Consider the following 26,305-nt stretch of genomic DNA (forward strand, 5'->3'; position numbering starts at 1 on the left):
TAGAACACCGCCATGTTTGTGTACGGAATAAAGCTAGACACGGGTTGTACCAGAATGCACAAAATCTCCTGCCTGCATGTATGTATAGTGCCTGAAACGTGTTTAGAAATACCAGGTCTGTTATTTTGCAGGAATAAAATCAAGTTAGTCTGGTATGCCTAGTGCAACACACAGGGAGGAGTGAGTCCGACTTGAGATGACAACTATTTTGCAGAATTATGAACTTTGCATATATTTCTTTTACATTAATGAACACCAGTGATTTGTGGTGAAGTGACAGAAATGTTTTAAATTAGCCCTGTCTGACAAATACATTCTAATAATTTCAGCATGTCTAGATATTTATGCCACTATGTCATTGTGCTTAAATGTTTTAGGGCTTATTCACTAAAGTGAGAATTCATAGTGAGTACAAAGTGAATTTTAAATTATGGACAAAATAGCCAAAATGGGAAAATTCTCTAAGTCCACTTTGCTTCCAGTCTCTGCCCTTATTTATATACTTATCAACAGAAGGAAATGAAAATGAGAGAGCATAAAAGAGATTAAAATATTTGATCTTGTAGGGGCTTTTGTGAGTAGCTGTGAGTGGGCCGTATAGTTCCCAATCTGGTTCAGGTCACTGGTTCTTCTGAGTGGTGTCTCCTCGGGGCCGCAATGTCGGTATCGTCTCGGTTCCAGGACTCTTCGATCGTACCCACAGCAGGCGGTGGTTGTGGTGTAGGCAGTCCAAGTGCCTCTAGAATGGCTGTTGCCCCAGACATGCCTGTGATAGAATGGGATTCCCCTCATGGTGGACCAAGAGAGATCCAGTGTGCCCCCATCTGTAGGATATTCCTGATAGTCTTTTGTTTTTTAACCTAAACACGGATTTCAAGAAAATTGATATCAGAATTTCAATACCAAGTATTTAGATAAAGAATCCTTAACGCTAAAGTGACTGAATTGGAGAGATCCTCCAATAAAGTTATTATTTTAACTTGGCGAGTATGGTCTAAATTTTGCCATTCATCACAATTCACTGTTTCGTGAACAAACCCTTAGTATATTTTCTCTTAACAATGACAGTCGCTGTTACGGAGTCTGAAGTCCATATTCTTCATACATTCCTTACTGTTTCCTCATTTTGAGAGTGAGTTGGTTTCTGTCTAACCTGAGTTGCCTATATTTCTAAATTTTGCATACCTTTTGTAAGTTGGTTGTCAAATCACCAAAACTGAATGGTGGTTGTATATATAAAAAGTGTCTGTACTGAAAAGTGGTGCAAACATGGAAAAGTGCAAAGTCACCAATAAAATTTGCCTCTGGTGTCCATGGTGACTGCCCCACTTTAGTACTTTACACCACAGAACACAACACCCTTTATACATAACCACTGGTGTAGGCTTAGGAAAGGAACTGAGATGGGGGTGAGGGTTTATATTGTTATGTACAATGTGTTATGATTAACCCCTTCAGGACGGAGTCAATAGTGCACGTTCTGATCAAAACAAAATGTAAACAAAACCTGGAATTTGCGCTATATGTCTGTTCAGCCGTAATTCACCTCTTTCATATTAAGTGCACCCACACTTATTATATATCATTTTGTCCAGGAGAAACATAACTTATTATGAATAAAATAAAAAAAAAAAACTGTGAGAAATTAAGATTTAAAAAAAAAAAAATTGTAGTTCCGCCTGACATTTTAGCTGTAAATGTCATCATACTGTTCACTTTTACTGCAATAAAATGCACATATTTGTATTCAGCAAAGTCTCACGAGTACAATAGTACAAACGACTAACACATTTTACGGTGTTTTGGAAAGTTAGGGTCAAATATAGCACATTCCATTTTTTTCACATTGAAATTTGCCAGATTAGTAATGTTACCTTTGAGACTGTGTGGTAGCCCAGGAATGACAATTACCCCCATGATGGCATACCATTTGCATAAGTACTCAACCCAAGGTATTGCAAGTGGGGTATGTCCAGTCTTTTTTTTTTTAGTAGCCACTTAGTCACAAACACTGGTCAAAGTTAGCGTTCTTATTTGTTTTTGTGTGAAAAAAACAAATATTTGACCAGTGTTTGTGACTCAGTGGCTACTAAACATGACTGAACATACCCCATTTGCAATACCTTGGGTTGTCTACTTTTGCAAATGGTATGCCATCATGGGGGTAATTCTCATTCCTGGGCTACCATATGGTCGGTCCCAAAGGAAACATTATCAAACTGGCAAATTTCAATATAAAAAAAAACAAAAAACCTGAAATGCAAGCCTTATATTTGACTCTCTAACTTTCCAGAACACCATAAAACCTGTACATGGGTCTACTGTTATACTTGGGAGACATCACTGAACACAAACATAAGTGTCAAAACAGTAAAACGTATTAAAACAATAATATCATCAGTAAAAGTGCTGTTCGTGTGTGAAAAATGCAAAAAACTTCACTTTTACTGAAAATATCATCGTTGAAATACAATTTATCATTTTGAAACAATAATATTTGTGTTCAGCGAAGTCTCCCGAGTAAAACAGTACCCACCATGTACAGGTTTTAAGGTGTTTTGGAAAGTTACAGTGTTAAATATAGTGCTTGCAAATTAAATTCTCTGCATTTTCTGCCTGAGTTGTCAGGCACGTCAATCAAATTTTAATTAATTAAATCACATAATTATGTTAAAAGATTATTTAAATATACAAGTAGAATTTTAATGTATGTATTTAAATTCTACGTGTATACTTATGTAATCATTTATGCAAATATATATATATATATATATATATATATATATATATATACATTTGCAGTTATTTGTGTTTTATATATAGATAGAATGTCATTCTAAGTGTATTTTGTTACATATATATATATATATATATATATATATATATAACAAAATACACAGTTAAAATGAAATTACATATGTATATATAATTTATTTAGAAATTTTGTAATATATTTTTATTTTATTATTGTAATTATATGTGTGTGTGTGTGTGTATATATATATGTATATGTAACTTAATTCTAAGTGTATTTTAATACTTATATATGTACTTATATTAACATTAAAATACACTACGTATGAAGTTATATATAATACAATTCATTTATTTTTACGTTTCATTTTTTTTCTTTTTGTTTTTTTTAGCTCTTCCACCAGCAGAGGGACCAGCCCAGTCCCCCTGCTGGTAGATCCACAGCCAGCTATAGGGGGCCATATGATCGCTCTTTGAGAGCGATCACATTGCCCCTGGGGTAGAGCTGCCTGGGCTGTATGTTTTATTACTATTTTTCAGTAATAAAAGTTATGTTTTATGGGAGTGGAACCTGACCGCCAAGCAGACCAGATGTGCTCAACACGAGCTCCCACATCGGGTACTGAAAATCGGGGTAAACCTCCTGACCACTCATTCCTGCAGACCGGCGCTTACCCTATTATTGCCCGGGGGAGGTCACTGAACCCGGAGGCACCTTGCACGGGCCACCCCAGACCTTGAACGCGCATCGGAGGCTTGCGGCCTAAACGAGTAAAGGCCAAGGAGAGGCGACTGCTCTCCTGGCTCTTAAACGGACAGAATAACCCGCATATCGCTATCCCACCCCCGTCTGGGTCAGCGGGTGTTATCCCGGTCCACACTAACTGACCCCACTTACCTCTGACACTCAAACACGGCAGCTACTGTGTGGGCTCCGACCGCTACGCTTCTACTCAATATGAATGGCGCCAGCTGAACCAGCCCCACATGCCAGTTTGGAGTAACTCTTGGACAGGCTTTTTACCCGCTTCTGGGCGCAATTGGAGGTGCGGACTGGGGCGGCATCGGCTCGAAGCTGAGAGGAAGCACGAGGAGATGACAAGAGTTGCATGTAACCCCTTCGGGCACCCTTTCGGGCACAAACAAGCTACAATGCCTCGCAAGCAGGGCCCACTTAGGCCGGGGAACTTACCCACCGCATCGACCACGAAGGCAGAAGACTCTTTGCCGCAGGCAGCGCCAGACAACATGGGGCTTCTGTTACATCCAGTCAGGGAATGACATGGACTCTGCCGTGAGCCCCCAGGTCCATGGGGTAATAATGCAGGCCAACAACTCGGCCTGGGGCTGGAAGGATACCACACAATGCCCTTGCCTAGTATTACCTCAGGACTGCCCTTGCCCCTTTTCGAGTCTCAGTGTGGGCTGAGCATATAAACCTGGATCCAGGACTGACAACACGCTGCCTGACAATAACACTTCCTACCGACATGATCCTGCATTTATGTTGAGTCTACCGGCAAAAGGAGTCGGTTGAATGCCTGAGCCCTGACATACTACTTGGACACTAGAGCCTTGCAGTATGCTAATAGATGTTGGTGAAATTGTTTTGGAAATGGCGTGCCAACATGATTCGGCAATTCACCTGGCATAACACATTCCTTGCCAAGCTCTAGGTCTGGTGCTCATTTGCTAGACCCAAACGACTCTTTCAAGCTTACGCTAGTAGACTTAAAGGGATTCTCCAGTGCCAGGAAAACATATGTTTTCCTGTCACTGCAGGACCCTGGAGTGCCCCTCTACCTCCCACCCCCATCCCGACTTACCAGAGTCCAGTGCCGATGTCTCTAGTCTCTCAGGCTCCGCTTACTCTCCTCCCCTGCCGACGTCAGCCGGGGGGGGAGGGGGGTGGTGGATGCGCATTAGACCTCCCCATCGGATGGGGATTTCGGCAACGCTGGGTTAAGGGAAGTGGGAGTTGGCACCCAGACCACTCCAATGGTCAGAAGTGGTCTGGGTGCCTGGATTGTCCCTTTAACATGAGACCGAGATACATACCTGCCATACTTCGCTCTAATCACTGTGGTTTATACCCTCGTTGCCACCTACAGTTCTAGGTGCCAGCTTCCGTAACCATATATATGTTCACTCCACTAGAATTGTATGTTCAAAGCTTGTATTACAACACACAGTTAAAGCACATTAACTTGATGCTTGAAATCCCTTACAGCTAGACAGACGAATCACTGCTAATTAGTAGTTTAACCTGCATTGTTATCTTAATATTTAAAAAGAGGTTGACCCACGCTGGAGTTTAAGTACCTAATATGCCTTGTATACCATGTGTCCCTCTAACTCCCTGTTTTGCATTCTGTACTGTCTTAATCCATACCTCAATAAAAACAAAGATTGACCAAAATAAATTTACGTTTTAAGACAATCCCCATCTCTTCAGATAGGACAGACTCCCGTTCTTCCTCTTCTACATTTTTTATTTAGGGTTACCTCCTTCTCTCTGTCCTGGATCTTAAGTCCATATAACGTAAGCTTCCAACTTTATTCTAGACTAGGATTTCAATTTAACTTTGAATAGATTTTTTTCTGACAGTTCACACTTTATTGAATAGCCCTGTGTAAATGACTACCACAATAAGTATAGTGAGTACTTGTGTTCTAGGACCATGACTTCAACATACTGTGTTACACTGGAAGATGTGCAGGAAGCGGAGAGACGTATCAGTGGATTAATCCATAAAACACCAATCCTGACTAGTTCTAGCCTGGATGCCCTGGCTGGCCGCAAGCTGTTCTTTAAGTGTGAATTACTGCAGAAGACAGGGTCTTTTAAGGTGAGTCTGAGATAATAGTTGACATAAAAAAACGTGCCAGGCTGATAATTGTTTCTCTTCAGATAGTTTTGGGGCAAATGTCATATAGTATTTTAGCAAATCTTTTTAACTTGGACTTAAAGGTGCACTATAGGGTCAGGAACACAAACATGTATTCCTGACCCTATAGGGTTAAAACCACCATCTAGCCCCTCTGGTCCCCTCATGCCTCCCTAAATATAGTAAATCTTACTTGTATTTAAGTCTGGAGCTGCTTGCTTTGTCACTGTTTCCTTTAGACCTGCCCACTGCCTGCTGACATCATCAGAAGTGGTAGCCTGATGCAATCACAATGCTTCCCCATAGGATTTGTCTGAGACTGTCAAGGAGGCAGATCAGGGGCAGAGCCAGCATGATTCAAACACAGCCCTGGCCAATCAGCATCTCCTCATAGAGATGAATTGAATCAATGAATCTCTATGAGATAAGTTCAGTATCTGCATGCAGAGGGAGGAGGCACTGAATGTTTGGATGCATTTTAGGCAGCCATGACCCAGGAAGGATCTCTAACCGCTATCTGAGGAGTGGCCAGTAAAGTTATCACTAGGCTGTAATGTAAACACTGCATTTTCTCTGAAAAGACAGTGTTTACAGCAAAAAGCCTGACGGTAATGATTCTACTCACCAGAACAAATTTAATAAGCTGTAGTTGTTCTGGTGACTATAGTGTCCCTTTAATATAAATTAAAAAAAAAAAAAGTATGAGAACTTAAGTAATGTTATGCATGGCATTTTAATTGAATTTCATAATACTGTTAGCTTTTACTGGATTAAAACACACATTTGTATGCTGTGATGTCCCACAAGTACAACAATACCCACCTGTGTATCCCCCCTGGATTTATGGGGTTTTGGAAGGTTACGTGATCGGATATAGAGCTTGCAAATTACATTCTTTGATATTTCTGCTGGACTGTTATGAGAGAGAGAGATTTTATTATTTTAGAAATCAATTCCCCTGAATTATATTCAGACATGAGGCCAATCTTCAAATGTGCATCAACATTTTCTATTTAGCAAATATTCAGTTTCAAACTTTCACTCCATTTCAGACATTTCCACGTTTTAGCCTTATAGTATAGTTGGAGCTTGCCATCTATCTTGTCTCCTGTTTTCCAGATTCGAGGTGCGCTGAATGCGGTGCACAAATTGCCTGCAGACCAACCCATCGCCGTAGTAACACACAGCAGTGGTAACCATGGTCAGGCTCTGGCCCTCGCAGCACGTATGAGAGGTATGTATGGAATCTAAAATACTGATCTTGGCAGAGTTATACATGAACCGCTACTTACCGGAATTTGATCTCAGGTATTCCTGCACATGTAGTCGTACCACGAAATGCTGCATCATGCAAGAAAGCTGCCATCCGTGGATATAGTGCCCAAATTGTTGAATGTGAACCTACTGATCAGGTGATAAGACTTTTCATTTTATATTTATATAAGATGCACTTCAAGCAGCATTATAATTATAAGAAGCGCCACTGGAGATCTATAAAAGTAAAAATAAACACAACATAGCATAATATAGTTATAACTAAATGGAAATATGTGGTGTTGGTAGAAAACTCACAAACATGTGAGGGGTTTCAAACTGTTCCGTTGGGACAGTTTGTTAGCAATTGGTATAGAATTGTAGTGGATTTCTTTTATGCAAACCGATAAGTTTGAATGACCATCTGTTCCTGTCCAAATTAGAAATAATAAAGTTGCGTGCACGCAGAAGTAAATTCACACTGAGACACGAGGTTCAGGTTAATGAAAGAACTTCAGGAAATTTAATGGCATCTGTTAAAAAGTGGGTGCCCAGACCCTTATAAAGGCATAATTACACCACTAAAGAAATTCAAGATAACAACAAGTAAACATTATTAATTGGTTTAGGTGTTAAGTGGTTAGTTAAATTCCCTCCCTACTGGGTGTACCATCTTATGTCATTACTGTCGTCATGAAATGCTCCTCCGGATTCCAGCACCATCTTGTTAGCACGAGGAGTTCACTCGATGGGAGGGGGGGCTTTGGCAGCCATTTTGAGTAGTTTGTCAAGGTTAGTTTCTCAAGGCTTTTAGTAACTTCACATTTTATTAAGACTATCTGATACAATGTCTCTCTCAACAGGAACCTAACATTTCCTGCTGACACACAATTTCTATGAACAAAGCATTCTTGTAAGACTTGAACTATGAGGCCTAAGAAAGAAATATAAGGGTATAGATTTAAAGGGGCCTAATAATTCTACAACAGATCAAATTGTTTTAGGTTGGAGGGGGGGAAACAAACTACAGGAACTCATTAAGCAGGAAGCCTATTGGATTTACACTTTTAAAACTCTAAAACAAGGTTTGAATGCAGAAATAGACCTTCAAGGTCTTATATATCATCTTATATTTTCCTTTCAGTTGTCTATACAGTATCTGTTTGTATTGCCAATCATATTTCTATTAGATTATACTATATTATTTAATATATTATTTTACTATTATATTAGTATAGTTAGATATATATTTTGTATAATTATTTTTTATCTATGTTGTTATATGCACATTAGTTTGCATGTATACTATATACATAGTATACTAATTTGATCTATGATTAGCATCTGAACTTTTTTTGCCTGAGAGTTTTTTTCCCTCATACCGTATTCTTTTTAGGGCGACTGTTCGCCTCTGTTGAATTTTTCTCCCCAGACCGTAGGTGGTCTGCTTCTGCGCGATCGCATGTTTCCTATTTCGGAACATGCTCACGCACAGTACACACTCTTCAGTTGAACACTGTAACGGATCAACGGGCACCCTGACTGGGTACCTCCGTTAAAGGATGCTCCTAGCGCTTCCTGAGGATTTCCCGCACTCCAGCAGACACCATAACCACCGTAGACTCCTCCAGAGAGCAAGGCAGGAACAAGCTCTTACAAGAGCTTAGTAGTGATTTAGCAAGGGAGTATGACGGGCATAGCAATCCCTTGTAGCAGATTCCCCCAATAAGAGACGGCACTCCAAATTGAGGGTGAAGTAGAACTCACTCTTTTAATCAAACACTCTGCTTTTATGCACATTTTGCACACACAGTACTGCCCACAGGGTATTGCAAAAAGACCAATCAATATGTACAATACACTCAGACACTCCCAGCAATTACACACAAAATCCTCCCCTCTGCCTGTGATAGAATTACTGAACACAATGGGCTAACGTAATTATCACAGGCAGGAAAATACACAATTTTACACAATATTCATAACTTTAAAAGTATACATCACATTCACATAAAATGTTCAGAATCAGCATACTCCAAATACAAACGTATGTCAAAATCATACAAATTGGTCCAGTGGTTCAAAAGTTAGGTCGAAAGTCCTTTGTGACCACTGAAGCATGGCTTTTCCAGCCCAAACCAGTTCCACAGAGTCCTCTATCCTGGAGATAATTGGCTTAACTGGGTGTGGTAAGCCAACTATCTCCAGGTACAGAAAATATCTCTATTCACAACAGCAAAAATACATAACTCCTATCATACTGAACAGACCCTACACATTCAACCTATCCCCAGATAGCTTGGATCTGAGCGCTCAATATATCTGAACAGCGCTCAGATCCCATAACCACAGTAAAATCGCCATGGGGTTAAACCATAGCAAGGGCTGATGAGAGACAGAGGAGGGGCAAAACAGCAAGTTCCAACTGGTCTGGCAGTGTCCCTGGGACAACGCCCTGTTGGAGAACAATAGACCGGAAACGGGGGAGGGACACACCTTCCCATGTATTCAAAGGGGCAGAAAAAGGGTTTCAAAATGCAATAAGCCCAAATAAGTTTCTTAAAGGGCAGTACATCCCAGGGGCCATAGTCACATGGCAGGAGGCTGGCAATCAGTCTTCTCCAATGCCCAGTAGCGAGGCTGGTTCCGCCACAAACACTACACTGAGTTGATCCACTTCAGCACCCATCCTACTTCTGGATGCAGAGAAGACATGCCTTTCGCGTTCCACGGTGGAACGCACGCCGTCAGGTGCAATGGATCATTTGGAGCTTTGCCTGCTTTATAAGAAGTCTTCGTTACAAGGAAGGATTACAGATCCCTGAGGAAGTACCCTGTTGGACGAAACGCGTTGGATCCCTTTTATTTGGACTTTGTTTTGTGTTTTTTTTGTTTGCTGCTGGCTTTTTTCCTTGATCTACCACGCTGCTGCTATATTCCACACTGAGTGGAGATATGCCCTTGATTTTACTAGTCTGTAAGTGCATTTTAATATTTCCATGTTCTAATTTTACATCACCATATGTGGCTTTTTCCTTTCTTTCTATATGAGGATGTACATAATCTGAGACCTTCTCTGGTTCGTTTGAAACCCCTGATGGTGTGAAAAGCCTGAATCATCACGTTTGTGAGTTTTCTACCAACACCACATATTTCCATTTTGTTATAACTATATTACGCTATGTTGTGTTTATTATTACTATTATAGATCTCCATTGGAGTTATTTATCCTGGTCTACATTTTCCAAGTGGTTTCTTAATTTTATATATGCATACTAGGTGTTTTTCCCACTTTTTGTTGTATTTTTACTAAGTAGGTGCTTGTGAGGTACACCTGGGAACACTTTTAGTTCTTTACGTATTATATTGTTCACTTTAGTGCATATACTTTCTCTGTTTCTCAGCATTATAGTTATAGCTTGCAGTATGATGATATATCATAGAATTTCCTTGGTGGATTTAACTACCATTTCCTAAAGCAATTAAAATATGTATTAATAAAATGCTTCCGACAGTTTTTTTTTTTTTATATAGTAAAGTGAGATTTGAAAGTGAATTTCAGATTTACACTCCTCAAATGGCACCATAACTGCACATAACAATCGGCTTTATTGACTCAAAACCGTCATACTGGTGCACAGGGAAGATTCTTTGTAACGTAAATTTAGAAACTATTGGAATGTGTGCACGATCATTGTTATAAATTCTGCACTTGTTCTTAATAAGAAATGCATTATTCAAAAATATAAAATGGAGATCACGTGGTCTTTGCAGGCCTGTTAGAGAAACTTTAAGTGGCTGATATGCCTCTCCATTAGGAAACTCCCAATAACAATTTATTTTAGATGAGACAGGGCACTATGGCTGTACATGGCCTGCTTTATCAAAATTATTAGCAATAAAGATACATTATTTGTGTTTCTTTAACTATAAGAAAATAAAGCACCGATGTCTGTTCATTAAGCTGGTATGTTTACCTCATTGGCTCCTAAAAAATGAGTACTACTAAAAATCTTCATAGTGGTAGGTTTTTAAAACTTTAACCCAATATGAAATGAGCCACATATATTAGTAGTTTTATGAACAGAAACTTACACAGTTCAGCTGTTTTAGCTTATTACTAGTTAACCATTCTGTTGAGAGCTGTCAATTCAGCTTACCATTCCACCTGCACAGATGTGATCTAGCACAACATACAGATTTTAACATGATTGTGGTCTTTCTCTTTAAAGTCCCGAGCAGATGTGGCGGCTCAGACTGTAGACAAGACTGGTGGCATTCTGGTCCATTCAAACCAGGACCCTGCTGTGATCGCAGGACAGGGCACCATAGGATTGGAAGTGCTACAGCAGGTACTTCTCAAGAACTAAAGTGTTAAGTCAAATAAGTTCTTTGTATTCATTGAAAATAGAAGATCCCATTATGTTTTTAATTTGTTTTTCTTGAATAACAGGTCCCAGAAGTGCAGGCAGTGGTCATAGCAGTAGGAGGAGGGGGGATGTTGGCAGGAATAGCTGTTGCTGTTAAGGTCTGTATATTTACACGTGTCCATCTTCAGTACTTTACTGTTTTAATCTTCGTTTTATGTTTGTCAAGAATATCTAGGCAGGTTGGTTAAACGAATATTCTCCCCACAGAAAAAAAATATATTTTTTATATATATATATATATATATATATATATATATATATATATATATATATATATATATAATTACACCTCTGCTGGTATAAATAAATCACAGGGTAGCAAATAGTCAAAATTACATGTATACCTTGTGCTAGCACATATATACATTTCTTTAATATTGGAGGTTGTAATGTAAATGCCATTGGCAGAATGATAAACACTACCTGGGTAAAAGATTTCTACACCGTGTAATGCAGTGACAGCTAACCCAGACACTCCAAATGTTTCTGAACAGCATTTCTCATTTTTAATAAGATTATGTTCACAAGCATCCAAGACTCACCATTGGCTACTGTTGCTGCACACCAAACATGCAAAGTACAGATCCATGCGATTAGAACCGGTTATAAAACCTCAGCTGAAATGTGCTGGGAAAAAAAAAATCTCTAAGCTTCCTAAAGCTTTTCTCCAAAATCTTAAATTATTTTTAATCCAGTATATTCCTGTGCATATTCTGCTCACTGGTACTTTTTACAGGCAATCAAACCAAACGTGAAGATATTTGCAGCAGAACCTCTTAATGCAGATGACTGCTATCGCTCAAAAATGAACGGAACTCTGACTCCTAACCTCAGCCCTCCAAACACCATAGCAGATAGTGTGAAAACTAGCATCGGCCCTAACACATGGCCAGTTATCCGAGACTTGGTGGATGATGTGTTTGTAGTCACTGAAGAAGAGATTAAGGTAACAAACAATCATAAATCTTTCATAACAAATGGCGTGAATGCAATGAAAAAAAAACAAAAAACCTTTGGATCACCAGTTTTTTTTTTTTATTCTAGTACCAAGTCATAATTATACCTCCATCCCTGTAGGGTTTGCGATCATTTTTTTTTTTTATCTACTTTGTTACTTGGGTATTTTCACCTACAACTTAACTTTAATCGGTTAGTGAATAAACCCTAGCAACCTGCAGTATTCTAGGTATTTAATGGTGTAGTAGTTGGATATTGACTGTTGTATTTTTCAGTGTTTTGGTTTTTAAAAAAAAGTTTCCTGAACTCTCTGTCCACCATACAGGCTGCCACACGGTTGGTATGGGAAAGAATGAAGCTGTTGATTGAACCCACTGCGGGCTTGGGTTTGGCTGCGGTTCTCTCTAGTAGATTCCAAGAAGCTGCAAGTGATCTGAAAAACGTATGTGTTGTGCTGTGTGGAGGAAACATAGACCTGGGCAGTGCAGACTGGGTATGGGAGCAGGTTTAGCAGTAAAGGGTGAGGCAGTAACTCGAGTAAATCAAGATAAAACACAATGTTAGTGTATCACTATCGGCATGCTGAAGCCTCAAGAAATGGAAAATAGAAGACGAACTGTTATGTGTTTTCTCCGAAATTCACGAATATAAAGAAGTTGTTTTTCTGATCTACAAGCAAATCAAATAAGGCAGTTCCATTTGTTTCTATATTTTGTAATTCGCATGTCACTCTCAACTTTTCAAATAAATACAAATTTCAGACATGGAACTCATTCAAGGCACAGATAAGTCTTTATAGGATGTATTCAATCAGTATATTAGTCCATTTCCACCTCAGAAGGATCAACAGTGTTCTCGTTCTTCACCCAGGCCACTGGTGTAGCAACATATGGATCATAATTCCACTTGGGGTACACACGTTTGTACAGGTTCATTAACACTGTGTCCTGTGATTTTAGCTGCCCATCAAAAAGGCACTTCATATGGCCATGTGTTCCTGAAGGAAAAAAGAAACAGTGTTTTATTGCTTACAGCTCCAAAGGCGACACAGGGAGATCACATCTGACTTTGAAAAGTTTTAACATTCTATATATTTCAAAACACGAAAGCATTTATCCTACTTACCGAGAGGTTCTTTGATATGCCCCCTCCGACCCCATTTGGTACGCAGTTCCACTGGTTTAAACCATAGGATATCCTCTGCAATAATAATGTATCATGTTTAGTGACAATGAACCGAAACACAGAATGATCACGATTTATCAGGTAAAGCCAATATAGATTGATATGTGTTTTATACATTTATGTATTTAGACCTGAAATAAGAATCAAACGGCTGCAGTAAAACAAACCGATCAGTGAAAATCGCTTTTAAGACTAAACAAATATACATACTCCACTTAAAGTGTACATGTGCTTACAAACATGACTGTTGTTGTACAGGAAATAACACTTCACCTATCCATTCTGCTAGCAGCAAGTGGAATACAACAGCTCAAACTCCATAGCAACTCACAAATTGTGAATGTTTCCCAAATCCATCGTAGTGGCCCTTTTAGGAACCATCTAAGCCATACATTAGTTGAGTATTTTGCAACCATAATATATACAGGGAAAAAAAAATCATACCTACCGGAAAGTGAACTTGTCATCTATACAGTATAATCTGTAGACGTCAGATTCATGTAACCAGGCAAGTTCAGGTTTTAAATAATATAATTTTTTCAGTAGTAGACACAATTAAATATGCATTGCTTTTTAGTCACTTCCTGGTTGCCCTTTAACAACCATGAAATATATTAAAAGAAAACGCTAGGTTAGTAAATGCATATTTTTAGGTGATATAAAAAATGTTTTTCTTCAATAAAGACCTAAATTCTTGGGTGATGTTAATGGCAGAACTGTTTTGGTGGTTTTTTTGCAGTTAATGCAGATGCTCCCCCTTTTCTACTCAGTTTAAACTTTTGTCATCTTTCTAGGTAGTGTCACATTAAAAAGCATTTAATTGGACAGCTAGTGGCTTAATAATTCACATCATTACTTATCAAAGAGAAGCACTGGATTGTAACAAGCCAGTAAATAAGATCTCACGGGGCTATGCTCCATGCATGAGAGAGGGAGACTTCCGTATACTGGTCAGATTGGGGGAGGGGCTTCTTTGCGTGGGAGAGTTAATTTATAGGAGTGATCACAGCGCACTGCCTGCCAGTAAAAATGCTGTGCATTAACTGTCACTATATCGTGTGTGTGCTGAAGATAAACACAAAATAAGCAGAACATTTACATAGGCAATTTAGAAACTTGCTCTAGGCTGACTGACAGATGCTGGAGGTTATACCGTGGCAGAAAAATTAAATCTGTGTTGGCAGCATTCCAAGCAGAAAATGGCTATAGGGCGTAGAGCAGTGGTAGTCCTCAAGGCACGCCGAGCAGTCCAGTATTTATGGAGTACCTAGTTGAGTCAAGGCTTTTTTTCCCCCCCCTCTTTCTTTCTTTCTTTCTAAAAACACATTAGTCAACTGGGTAATCCCTAAATCCTGGACTGGTTTGGAAACCACTGCCAGAGTAACCCTTTGAGTATATTCTCACTCATACAGCATTGATAGTCTAAAATCTAACCTACAGACACTACAATCACTGGATGGATTCAGCTGGATGAATTCACCTGTACATAACACTGTGGCATAAATAGGAAGACACATACCTCTATTAAAGAACATGTACCGCACCACAGCTGTTCTTGTCAGGATTTTAAATGGATGGCCGCTCAATACAATTCTCTTGATAATAATTCTATCTGGATCAACACTTAAAACAGAACCTGTGGCCACCAGATCATGCATTCCTATAGGAAGAAAAAAAAAAAAAGAAATTACATTAAAAAGGGTAATGATAGGCAACTTCCATGAAATATCCCCAGCCACATTCACTTGTCCCATACTTACCATTATTTCTCTGCTTAAACATAAGCACTGATGCTGGTGGGAATAGAATTGGAGCATAAACAGTGACTACCACAGATGTGTCCGACCGCATGAAACGCTCAGATTTGTGTTTATCAGCTGGAGAAAGAAAGAAGGAAGTCCTCAAATCATGAATTAAAAAGTATTATTTGTGCCTAATTCAGAATCATGCTACACAGGAGAGGTTAGCTACATCATAGAAATGTGGTTTAATCACATAACACTTGTCAAATTTCCATACGTCAAGTTACATGAAAGACAAGAAGTATTGCGCAAACAGTAATAAATGTGCATGATTACTCTGGACTGTACGATAAGTCTTGCCACATGGCACAATATACCATTGCATAGCAGAAAATACAGTTTTCCTGTATATGCTATGATTTGTTTCATACCAGATGTATGCTGAGAGAATAGAGGGGATGCCCGGAATCGCCTAAATCCACAATGGAATATCAGCTCTTCTTTAGCTTTGATGGGTTCACTGTTGCCCTGGTATCTTCTTCCCACCATATTAATGACAGACATCTAAAAAAAAAAAAAAAAAAAGAAGAAGAAGAGTTTTTAAAACATAATTTAATTTTTACGATTCCCAAAAAATGAGATTGCTTCATAACCTGAATTCTGAGTGCCAGCAGGTGCTTGGTGTTTGTAGAATAGACCTATTTATCCCAATGAGTGAAATGCCTTCACAATGCAAATGTAAAGTGTGCCCTGATACCGCACCACTCACTACCTGGGGCTCAGAGCAGAGCTCCTGCAAAGGACTGAAGATAACTCGCACAATATAAGTGGGCTGTGGCTTCTCAACATGTTATAGGTACTTACAAGAAAAGCTTTGTCACTGAGGAGAGGGGTGTAATCTAGGCACTATAGATTTATAGAAATATTAAAGAACTTTAAAAGTACGTGTTTGTCTTAGTGTGTGTATTTAAAGCTTTGGACTTTTCTTTAGATTTTTTGTTTATGCCTTGTGTGTGTCAGGATGTTAGTCTTTTATATCATTCAAGAGAAGGAGGGAGTTCTACTTGTTTACTTCATCATATTTATGTTTTTTTCCAAAATTAGAATAACAAAACTGTATATGAGAAACTCTGCTTATGTTTGGTTGCTAATTAACTGACTATACCGCTTACTTACAGACTGGAATCTACTCTTCTATTGAGTATTCTCTACTTGTCAAACGTTTATGAAAAATAAAATACGACCCCCTTGATACACCAGGGCGATAGAACTGTCAAAGCCACCTACTCAGACCTCACCTGTGTTTTGTAATGTATATTGTTTAGCATGGCAACCATGTGCACACGAAACCTGCATGGCACTCATAGGCTCACACTCACATAGGTATTGCTGACACACGAACAACTCACTGCAACCACACTGCAGCATGTCATATGTTAACATCCAAGCGAGAACCCACATACCTACCGAGCTAACCAAGTTATAAACACATCACTGTAACATTATGAGAGAACATTCATAAGTACACATTTAGCACACCAAGAATGTCTTAAAGCTTGATATCTTCATGAAAAAAAAAAAAACTGTGCTGATTAACCTGCCACGATATGTGATCATATGAAACTGCTTGCAGCGGCTGTCGTGGCCCTGCACACCTGCTGTCATTTCATGCACAAATGAAATACAAAATATGAATATAACGTACATTTGGAAGCCATCTAAAACAGATTTTGCTTCATGAGTCAAATATAAATTGTACCAAATATACTTGCCTTTTGTTCGTGGGGAAGAAGTGAACATAGGACAAGGGGTCCTCCTTGTGCGAATTGCTCCATAACGGACACAGGAACCCCGCTGATATGTACTGTGACATACCAACCAACCTGAAGATAAGCAAAATCTGTTAGATAATCTGCATATTATTGTACTGAGCAGTAGGCAGACATACTGGTCTCATTTTATTTATAAAGGGGGATATTGGCCAATCTTTTGCAAGCTAGATATAATGGACGTGCTTTCCTATGAAGTTTTTATTGGTGCGTCAAGACTTCGCTGTGACTGCTGCAGAGTGCAATTACCATGGCCCCCTCATTCTCATCCTCCAAATCTCTGAAGACCCGCTTCCTGGTCCTGAAGAAGTCATGGAACTGGAAGATACGCGCATAGTCTCTAGGAAGGTTCTCTTTGGAATCCCATGGTGATGTGCGAAAACTTTTCAAGCCGCGATATTTCTGAAACCTACAATGAACAAATAATAAATAAATTGGGAATTAGAAGGTGAGAGGGGAGTCACAACCATCACAAAGTCTTACATAATGCTTTATAGAGATTTATAGTCTTTCAAAGTATTGCAAATTACAAGGAAAGCTAAACAAAAGCAGTGTACATGAAAACAGGTTTTTCAATCAACGTGATCCAACAGTAAAAGGCCACCTAATAATATGTACTTCCAGCAAGAAGAGGGACACAAAGTCAGAATGAGAAGGTATCGGTTCTATAAATGTACGCTCCAAATCACCACAACTTGCTTCTTTTAGATCCCTGTGTCTTTTCGATCTGCGGCTTCTAACAGCAATGATTTGGGGAAATTATAAAAGCTATAGGCCCACAAGTGAAGCCATTGCCGCACAAACGCATTAGGTCTCCCCTAACGGCTGACTTTGGTAGGGGAGGAGCGGAGATCAAGGGACATCAGCGCTGGACTCAGGTAAGTGACAGAAGGTTTTTTTTAACTCCTTTTGCACCACGGCAAGGGAAGGTGGCGCTATAGGGAGCTATAGTGCCAGGAAAACAACTTTTCCATGGCACTATAGTTTCCCTTTAATGAGATTCTACTTGTGTGCAATAAAATCAGACAAATTGACTAAATTTATATATAAATGCCACAGGCACTAAACTCTGGGTTATTATGTATTGTGGCAATGAAGGAGTTAATCTGCCTTGTTGGTTAGATATAGGGATGTAGGTAAAGTTTGTAAATTCTAGTTGTTGGGCAGTTAGCTGGGCACAAGCTATGACACTGCTGTTGCGGGTGGACATCTAAGACTGACTGGCAATTTGGTGGTTAATAAAGTTCAAGTTATATTTTTTTTATGTTTGATATTTATAGTCTTACACACCTTAAAGTGGCAGTATCACCCCTCACCCACCAGTGAAGGTTGCAGAGATCACAGGATCCTCCATAGACCTCAATGCTGTACTTTTGCGCATGCACAAGAGTACAGCAGTGATGTCAACTCCTGGTGCTGAAGAGGCTTTGCCGATATCACTGTCGGGGGTCTTTGCGAATTTTGCAAAGTTCCCTGACAAGAAAATATACATACATAAATAAAACCTAAACACATATGGTTAAAACAAACAACCTTCTACTTATGAACCATAAAAAACACTTCTTACCGGATTCTAGCTGGCTGGTTGCGCGGTGTATCCACTTCATCAGGAAACAGCTCATCTTGGCGTTCCAGCTTGTATCTCTCCAGCATCTGATTTTCTTCTTCTTCATCAAGGTTCTCATCATATTTATCATCCCGCGTACTGTCTGGGATGGTTAGTGTCTCACTCTCCTCTGGCTCCTCGTTACCACTTTCATCTTCATCCTATCAAAAATACACATGGACTATTTTCAGATATTTTATCTCAAAAACAAAGTTCTCATAGGCTTCTCTGTCAGTTTCTCTTGGTCATACAGAGTCTTCTAAACTCCATATGACCAGTCAGTATGTAGTGCTGGCACTAGTTACATTTACAGCACATGTGTAGATCTGTTTTGTTTTTTTTCCCCTTTGGTTTACAAACTAACGCAGAGATGTCAATACAATAATGGCTCCAATACCTCAGATAAATCTTCATCCATAGCATCTGCCTGTGCTCCTTCCATATCATCATCATCATCATAATCTTCACTTTCATCGTCTCCACGGTCTTCCTCATCGTCCAGGATCCATGCAGCTTGGTATGCGGATGTCCCTTTTGGAACTTTCTTTACAATCTTTGTGTTCGCCTTTAAAGAATCTACAAAGTGGGGAGGGGAACAAAACAGTTTACCAATACCAATATCTTTTTGTGAAAAGATCAGATTTTAAGATACACTTGGGAGATATCTTTATTATATCCATATAGTGCAGGTTAATGAAATTGCAATCATGAATACTAAAACGTTGCTAGATTTTGATCACTATTTGGCATCTCACCTCTAAATATCTGATCAAATGAATAGGGGAGAGGGAGTATGACACTTACAGGGTCATTCATTAAACTCAGACTAAAACAGCCAGGCTGTGGTTATAGCAGAGATGTACATTTTATTTTTACATCAGTTATTGTTGCAATTTGCCGTCCAATCCACAATTAATTCAGGGTCTAGTAAGTAACCCAGTAGGTGATACTGTTATTTTTTTATACGTCAAAGACAGTCACTCGAACAGGAGAGACTGACCTTCTGCTTCCTTCAGCTCCTCCTCAGTTGGCCAGGTCTGTTCTCCTTCCATAGGATCAGGAATCACTTCGGACTGCAATGACTCTTGTACTGTAGAATCTACCTTCATTAGTACCTTGACATCTTCTTCCATCTCATTACTGTTGACATCAGCATTGTCCTGCTAAACCACATGTAAAAAGAGCAATGCAATAGATTAGCACAGATAGTTGCGGCTGTGAAGATCAGCAAGATAATGATAGATATATATATATATATACACACACACACACACACACACCTCAAGAAAGTTATGGTGGGGAAAAATAATAATTGAAAACCCCTTCCACCTGACGTCAGTAGATAGTCAAAACATTGTTAAACACAGATCTGCACATGCACACACAGATCTGGGTTAGTTTTATAGCGACTATACCATTTTAAAAGAATAGAATAGAACATCACCAATTATACCAAACATTTAATATTTTATACAAAATTTGCAGTGATGTTTAGGTGGGCATATGCAATTGAGTTGAACAAAGAATCAAAGTTTTGCCTGATTATTCCATGTTAAACATGAATTCCTTTTTGTTTGTGTTTGCTGTATACAACAGCTTTGAAACAACTCAGGAAGAGATGCAAAGCCAGTGTTGAACTAATTTGCATCATTGCCAATTTGGCATAAGATATTTAATGTTCTATTATATTCTTTAAATTGGTATAGTAGCTAGAAAACCCTTTTAGTTAAAGGGACGCTTTAGTAACCAAAAATGCTTTCACTTAATGAAGCAGCTTTTGGTGTATAGATCATGCCCCTGAAGTCTCCCTGCTCAATTCTCTGCCATTTAGGAGTAACATAATTTTCGTTTCTGTCCATGCAACCCTAGACATACCTCCCCTGGCTTTGACTGAGACAGACTGCATTAAAACAAAGTGATTCCATATTCAAATCAGATGTTAACTTACTTGTTCTTAATTATATCTCCTGCTCTGTAAGTCAAACTTTAATCACACACAGGAAGGCTCCTGCAGGATCAAGCATGCTATGAACAGAGCAGGAGATAGGAAATTCTAGATTAAACAGTATTTCCAATAAAGGAAGTTTAAACATTAGCTCTCACTTTACAGAAAGTGTTTAGGAAGGCTGTAGAAGTCACATGCAGAAAGGCATTACTAGGGCTGCATAATCAAAATGATATAACTCCTAAATGAGCAGTGAGATGCACAGTCATGATCTAGACACCAAAGCTTCTTTAAGCTAAAGTTGTTATGGAAACTATAGTGTTCCTATAGCTAACACCCCTTCAACAACCAAATATAATTTTGCAATTAAAAAAAACCAACAACAAAAACCCACTTACCTCCATGTCCGCATCCTGCCCTTTCTTTGTCTTTGTTTTGTGGATTCTGGGATTAAGTGGATAAGGGTCTGGAGGGGCATCAATCTGGCTCATCTGGAAATCTCCAAACCCCACAATGTGGAGCAGCCTGTTCACATTCAGCTGTTGTCCACGAACGTAGCCAGACACTTTTAAAGTTCCTACTAAGCCGGTGTCATCACTTGACACAAAGTCTGCTTTCTGGGCTAGTAAGTAGGAGCGACGGTTTCGGAAGGCCAAGTGTCGTTGCTTTTGGATAGCCATTTGCCTTAAAACCACCGCTGCCTCCTGAGCGGTGTCGAGATGAAAGAGTTTGGCATCAGGGAATCGCTTTTCTGCAATTTTACTCAGCTGTTTCTTTACGTCTGTCCTTCTCTTTATTGGTAGGTCACTCATACCTTGTGTAGCAAGTACTGAAAGGCAGATATAATAAGAGATTATGCTAAACTGGCAACTATCGTGCATGTGCAACAAAATACCACGCTGCACCAATCAGCATCTCCTCAGAGATGCACTGACTCAATGCATCTCTATGGGGAAAGTTCAGAGCATGGAGACGCTGAATTTCAATGGTTCACGTTGTGCAGCACTGACCCAGGAAGCATTTCTAGTGGCCATCAGAGTGACTGCCACTGGACATGTACTAGGAAGCAATGTAAACACTGCCTTTTCTCTTAAAATGCATTGTTTACATTAAAAGGCCTGCAGGGACAGGATATAGACACCAGAACAAATACACTAAACTATAGTTCTGGTCACTATAGTGTACCTTTAATAAAGATTAAATAGTTTGGGGGCTTATAGTGTCCCTTTAAATAGTCCCCCTCAGCAAAGTAAGGGCGAAGCAGCTGGTTTCAAGTTTCACTCTACTATATCATTGAGTTCTCTAACTCAATCTATCAGCAATATGTAAAAGATAATGTTATGTCACACTTGTTGTCACTCACCGTAACTGGGAAGGCCCTGTGCAAATAGACAGGAGAGGCAATAATCCCCGTAACTGTCCCAGCCCTCCTGGGGATCCAGAACAAACAGGAGGGTGTCAGCCACCTTAGCCAGGTCCAGCACGGAATGCAGGTCATCTAATACCAGAAAGAGGTTTGAGATTAGGTGATCCAGCTCTGGAACTTAAAATGTCTTGTTTGCTTAGCGCAGCACATGTCTTTAACCCTAAACAAACGTATCCAGCTTAATTTGTTCTGGAGTCTAAGAATGGAAACAACATAGAGCTTCTTACCTCTGTTCGCTTGAATGAAGCACCATCTCTGCTTGAGTTTGGGGCAGACTAATGAAAACATGCCACTTTTCTGGTTATCTTCATGGACCACATCTCCCTCATTAATTTGTACCAATTTCAAAAGGTTGCTAGTGGAAATCCCAGCGTGAAGTGGAAGCACCACCACAAGATGTGGTGGGCCATCTTTACTGCCCAAATTACGCTTCTCTGTAAGGACCTGCAATAGACAGAATAATTGGTGGTTTTCACTTAACACAAGACACACAACCTGGTCTTTTATTCTACCCTGAAAGTTATTCGTAGGGCAGTGTGGATGGAAGCCGACGGAGTAAAGTTTTTAGGTGGTGAGCATCCAACCAAGAACCGTCACCCAATGACATCCACAATTAAAAATCGTTAGAACTACACCACTTGCTTCAGAAACATATTACAGCAGCCTCAGACCTCAAGATGAGATCCCGAGGTTCATAACAGCCAAAGGAGGGAAGTGTGGGCTGCGGAGTCTCTCCCATACCCAATTACAAATATGACCTGTAAGGGATGCTCTTTATCCCCGATTCTGTTTTGTAACTGAAAACTCTACAGCATTGAGAAAACAAACAAAATTTTGGGGGTGCATTATAAAGGGACAGAATATTGAATAAGATGGAGGGAACTCTGCTTGCAATATTTTTTAGTTCATGTGTTTGTCTTTGTTTTAGTCTGGTTTTTTTTCTATCTTGAACTAAATGATGAGTCACATGACAAGTATATAACATCATTATAATACCCCTTTATATTATCTTACGAGGGGTAAAATATTTTTAGATTTGTCTCAAAAGCTGTATAATATTTGATTTTAGTGATGGGGATGTATAGTACTAAACATCTGGTGTTGTGACTATATATTGCCTCCCAAAAACGATTCGTTTTTGGATAGTGGTCTTACATACCCACTCACGTTCTTTACTATGCATAATATGATCTTGTACTATGAACCTGTAACTTTATTTGCAGACAGCATTTGTATGCGGCTGGGCGATGACATTCACAGCCTACTGCAGTACTGTGCGCATGTTGTGTAAATAAAACTTAGCTTAGAATTTGTTCCGTCTTTCTTTACACAGGAAATTACAACTAAGTGTTTAGTCACTGGGGTCGATCCAAACTCTTATGTCAACATGATTTCCTTACTATAGTCCATAAACAAATGGGCAGCAATGCAGTCTGCCACCATTCAGCCATGGACAGAAAGTGGGATCAATATACATTAAAAGGGGTTGATATGATTTCATTTCGATTAAATCATATAATTGTCCAGTTCACACGATATCTTGTAAACATAATATTTGACAGTCCTTTTAAAGAAAACATTACGAGCTTTGTTTACTTGCTTTTGGGATTATTTGGAACTACAAATGAGAAAGGTCCTCGGGGTGCAGTGCTGATTGTTGAGTTTGAAGGATAGAAAAATTAAGGCAGTTCTGGAGTTTTAAACTATTCAGAAGCCGAAAGGTTAGGCTAACTTTACATAATGATCTCAGCATTGCAGAAGCCTCCCCATGCAGACACCACAGGCACAAATTGTGACAACATAAGACTATAGTAAGTAAAGGGACTAAAGGTGTAGTTTGCATGGGTAGAAACCAAATGTTGTACCAGGTTGCTTAGAACCTCAAACCATACATCAGCAGGTTGCTGCAGATCCTGAGTTCTTCACCTTAGTTTATCACATCATACATTGTCATACATTGTGTGAATGCTGCAAGATAATTTAGTAAAATGTAATTTCATCGTTTTCCTTTGGCCTAATCAATCCTTGGAGGTGGAAGACTACCTAACTTTATGTTTACAGCCTTTGACACATAGGGCATGGGCTTCCTTTACCTCTGCAATCTGTTATTAGAGGGAATCACTGGATGACTTCATCCATCAATCAAATTACATATCGATCACAGACAATTTGAATACAACAATTAGCGGACAAAATCCCACAATTTTGAATTGTCTCCACATTCACACAATAATATACAAAAAAAATTTTAGCAGAGAAAAAAAGGTTTTATGCTCAAAATAAAAACATAACGCTTCTGCTTTATATTTACAATATACTCACAGCCTCTTTCCTCTGCCTGCGGATCTGGTTGGATTTGTTCCTTCTGTCCAGCTTGCTCAAATCTTTTCGAAGTCTTTTACTAATGACTTTTGCAGAAACTCGACCTGAAGAAGAAAATACATTGTTACACATTAGAAAGAAAGAAAAAATACACAATGACTGGTATCTAAGGTTTTTGTAAGTTGTAAGTAGGTGTAACACTAAACAAGTGAAATGTTTATCTGCAAAACTTGGGATTGCGGAGAAATCCAGAGCTACGTATATTAAGCCACAGTTAGGAGTTCTGTTTTAGCTTGGCTATTTTGGTTCGCATTAGCATGTCCAACTCTGGGCACAAACTAAGCCCTGAAAGCAATAAAGCTAACACACAGCATTGCCCTTAGCCTAGCATTGCCACCCAGAGTTGGATGGGATTCCGCATTAGCTGAGCCACAACAATAAAGCTAGGCTATATATGTATCTGACAGTCTTTTGTACCATAATCACTACAAAGAGCTGAAGCAGTTATGGTGCACCTTCCAATCATTTTACAAGATTGAAATGACATGCTAACCATGTTGCAGATATTTAGGAGGTTTCAGAAGGATACTACAGAAATAGATTATCCAGGGGGAAAATTAAAAAAAACAAAATACAATAGAACGTGGATAGGATACTGTTCGACTAGTTTTACCCCATCTATTGAAAATCTGCAGACAGTATACTGCCCAGAACACTACTGTATAAAGACATCTTTCTTCTTATGAGCAACAAACTTCAGCACCCCCACCAGCAGTGCAGTATTTTACTAGTTCAAAATAAAGGGTTATTAACTAAAGTGAGAATGCAGAGTAAAGGCCAAAATAGCTTAACTGGAAACATTCTCCATGTCAGCTATGCTTCCAGATTGTTTACATTAGCTTTAAATGGCCAGTGTGAGCACCATAACAACTTAATCACAATACAGTTGTAATAATGTCTAAAAGTCCCTGGTGCTGGGTCACCTTTATGGGTAAAACCATTCACGAACGTAGAAGATACATAATATTTTTATGACTGGGGAGCTCCTGAGCAGCTGTGCACCTGCCCAAGCCTTCCCTTATTTAGGATTTCAGAAAGCAAAACAGAGGAATGCAGTGCTGGAACACAGACTTTGGTGAATGGTTTAACCCCTAAAAGGTGTGCCAGTGCCAGGGATGAAGTTGTTATGGTGCTCAAACTGGTCCTTTAACCCCTTAAGGACCAAACTTCTGGAATAAAAGAGAATCATGACATGTCACACGTCATGTGTCCTTAAGGGGTTAAAATTGAAATTTGCTTTGAATTCTCACATTGGTAAACGACTCTCTTGGTTACTTATTGTTCTAAGGATTATTTCTACTCTGGTCTAATCTATTGGGGAAAACATGCAGCGTTTTGAAGAAGAAGAAGAAGAAAAAATCTGAAGAGTTTACAGTGTTTAAATACTCAGGCTGGAGCAGGGCCTTGGCACACACACAAAAACACATTTCTACAGACTGTATATTATCAATACTGTGACTGAATGTTTCTGATCACTTGTGATGATATTCAGAATAATATTAGAGTAGATATGGCTGTCTGCATGCTCACACTGTAAGATGCCACCAGTGACTTTATAACTTTATACTACAATACACAGCCAGCCTACTCCCCGAGTACTATAATAAGTTGCCCCACACCGTGCGGACTGTACAGTGTTAGCCAGCAGTGAGTTACATGGGACGCAGCAATCATGTCTGCTCCCTGATGCCAACACGTGGGTCTCACGTGCAGCCAGTCCTGTCTCAGCCATCCCCAGCTGCCATGTCACCTTTATTTTCCCGGTCCTGTGCCCCGCGACCCCGGTGCCTTCCCGTCTTGTGAGGTTTGTTCGACTGTTTAAAGGCCCCTGGCCGGTGAGCCGTCTGTTTATCGCCAGCCGCCATGATACCCGGAGCCCACGATGCTCAGCCGGGGAATACCGGAAG

General features: G+C 39.4%; 2 protein-coding genes across 4 annotated transcripts; one reads left to right on the plus strand and one right to left on the minus strand.

Moving 5' to 3' along the window:
- SRR (serine racemase) lies at window positions 1-13,056 on the plus strand. Of its 2 annotated transcripts, none has more exons than XM_063449956.1 (8): window positions 1-78; window positions 5,432-5,603; window positions 6,762-6,876; window positions 6,951-7,054; window positions 11,129-11,248; window positions 11,350-11,424; window positions 12,063-12,272; window positions 12,609-13,056. In XM_063449956.1, coding segments are annotated over exons 1-8 (984 nt in total). In that variant the 5' UTR covers window positions 1-76; the 3' UTR covers window positions 12,795-13,056. The 2 variants fall into 2 exon arrangements, with proteins under 2 accessions (XP_063306026.1, XP_063306027.1); XM_063449957.1 differs by having other exon boundaries at window positions 74-115.
- TSR1 (TSR1 ribosome maturation factor) lies at window positions 12,977-26,305 on the minus strand. Of its 2 annotated transcripts, none has more exons than XM_063449950.1 (15): window positions 26,149-26,305; window positions 24,339-24,442; window positions 22,244-22,460; window positions 21,954-22,088; window positions 20,989-21,419; window positions 19,646-19,805; window positions 19,043-19,221; window positions 18,607-18,806; window positions 17,289-17,448; window positions 16,983-17,093; window positions 15,642-15,774; window positions 15,229-15,345; window positions 14,988-15,128; window positions 13,409-13,483; window positions 12,977-13,280 (listed from the first exon to the last, which is right to left on the minus strand). In XM_063449950.1, the coding sequence occupies exons 1-15, from the start codon at window positions 26,261-26,263 to the stop codon at window positions 13,102-13,104; spliced, it is 2,457 nt and encodes an 818-aa protein (XP_063306020.1). In that variant the 5' UTR covers window positions 26,264-26,305; the 3' UTR covers window positions 12,977-13,101. The 2 variants fall into 2 exon arrangements, with proteins under 2 accessions (XP_063306020.1, XP_063306019.1); XM_063449949.1 differs by having other exon boundaries at window positions 19,646-19,808.

Source organism: Pelobates fuscus, chromosome 1 (genome assembly GCF_036172605.1).
Source record: "Pelobates fuscus isolate aPelFus1 chromosome 1, aPelFus1.pri, whole genome shotgun sequence".
In the NCBI taxonomy this organism is placed as follows: Eukaryota; Metazoa; Chordata; class Amphibia; order Anura; family Pelobatidae; genus Pelobates; species Pelobates fuscus.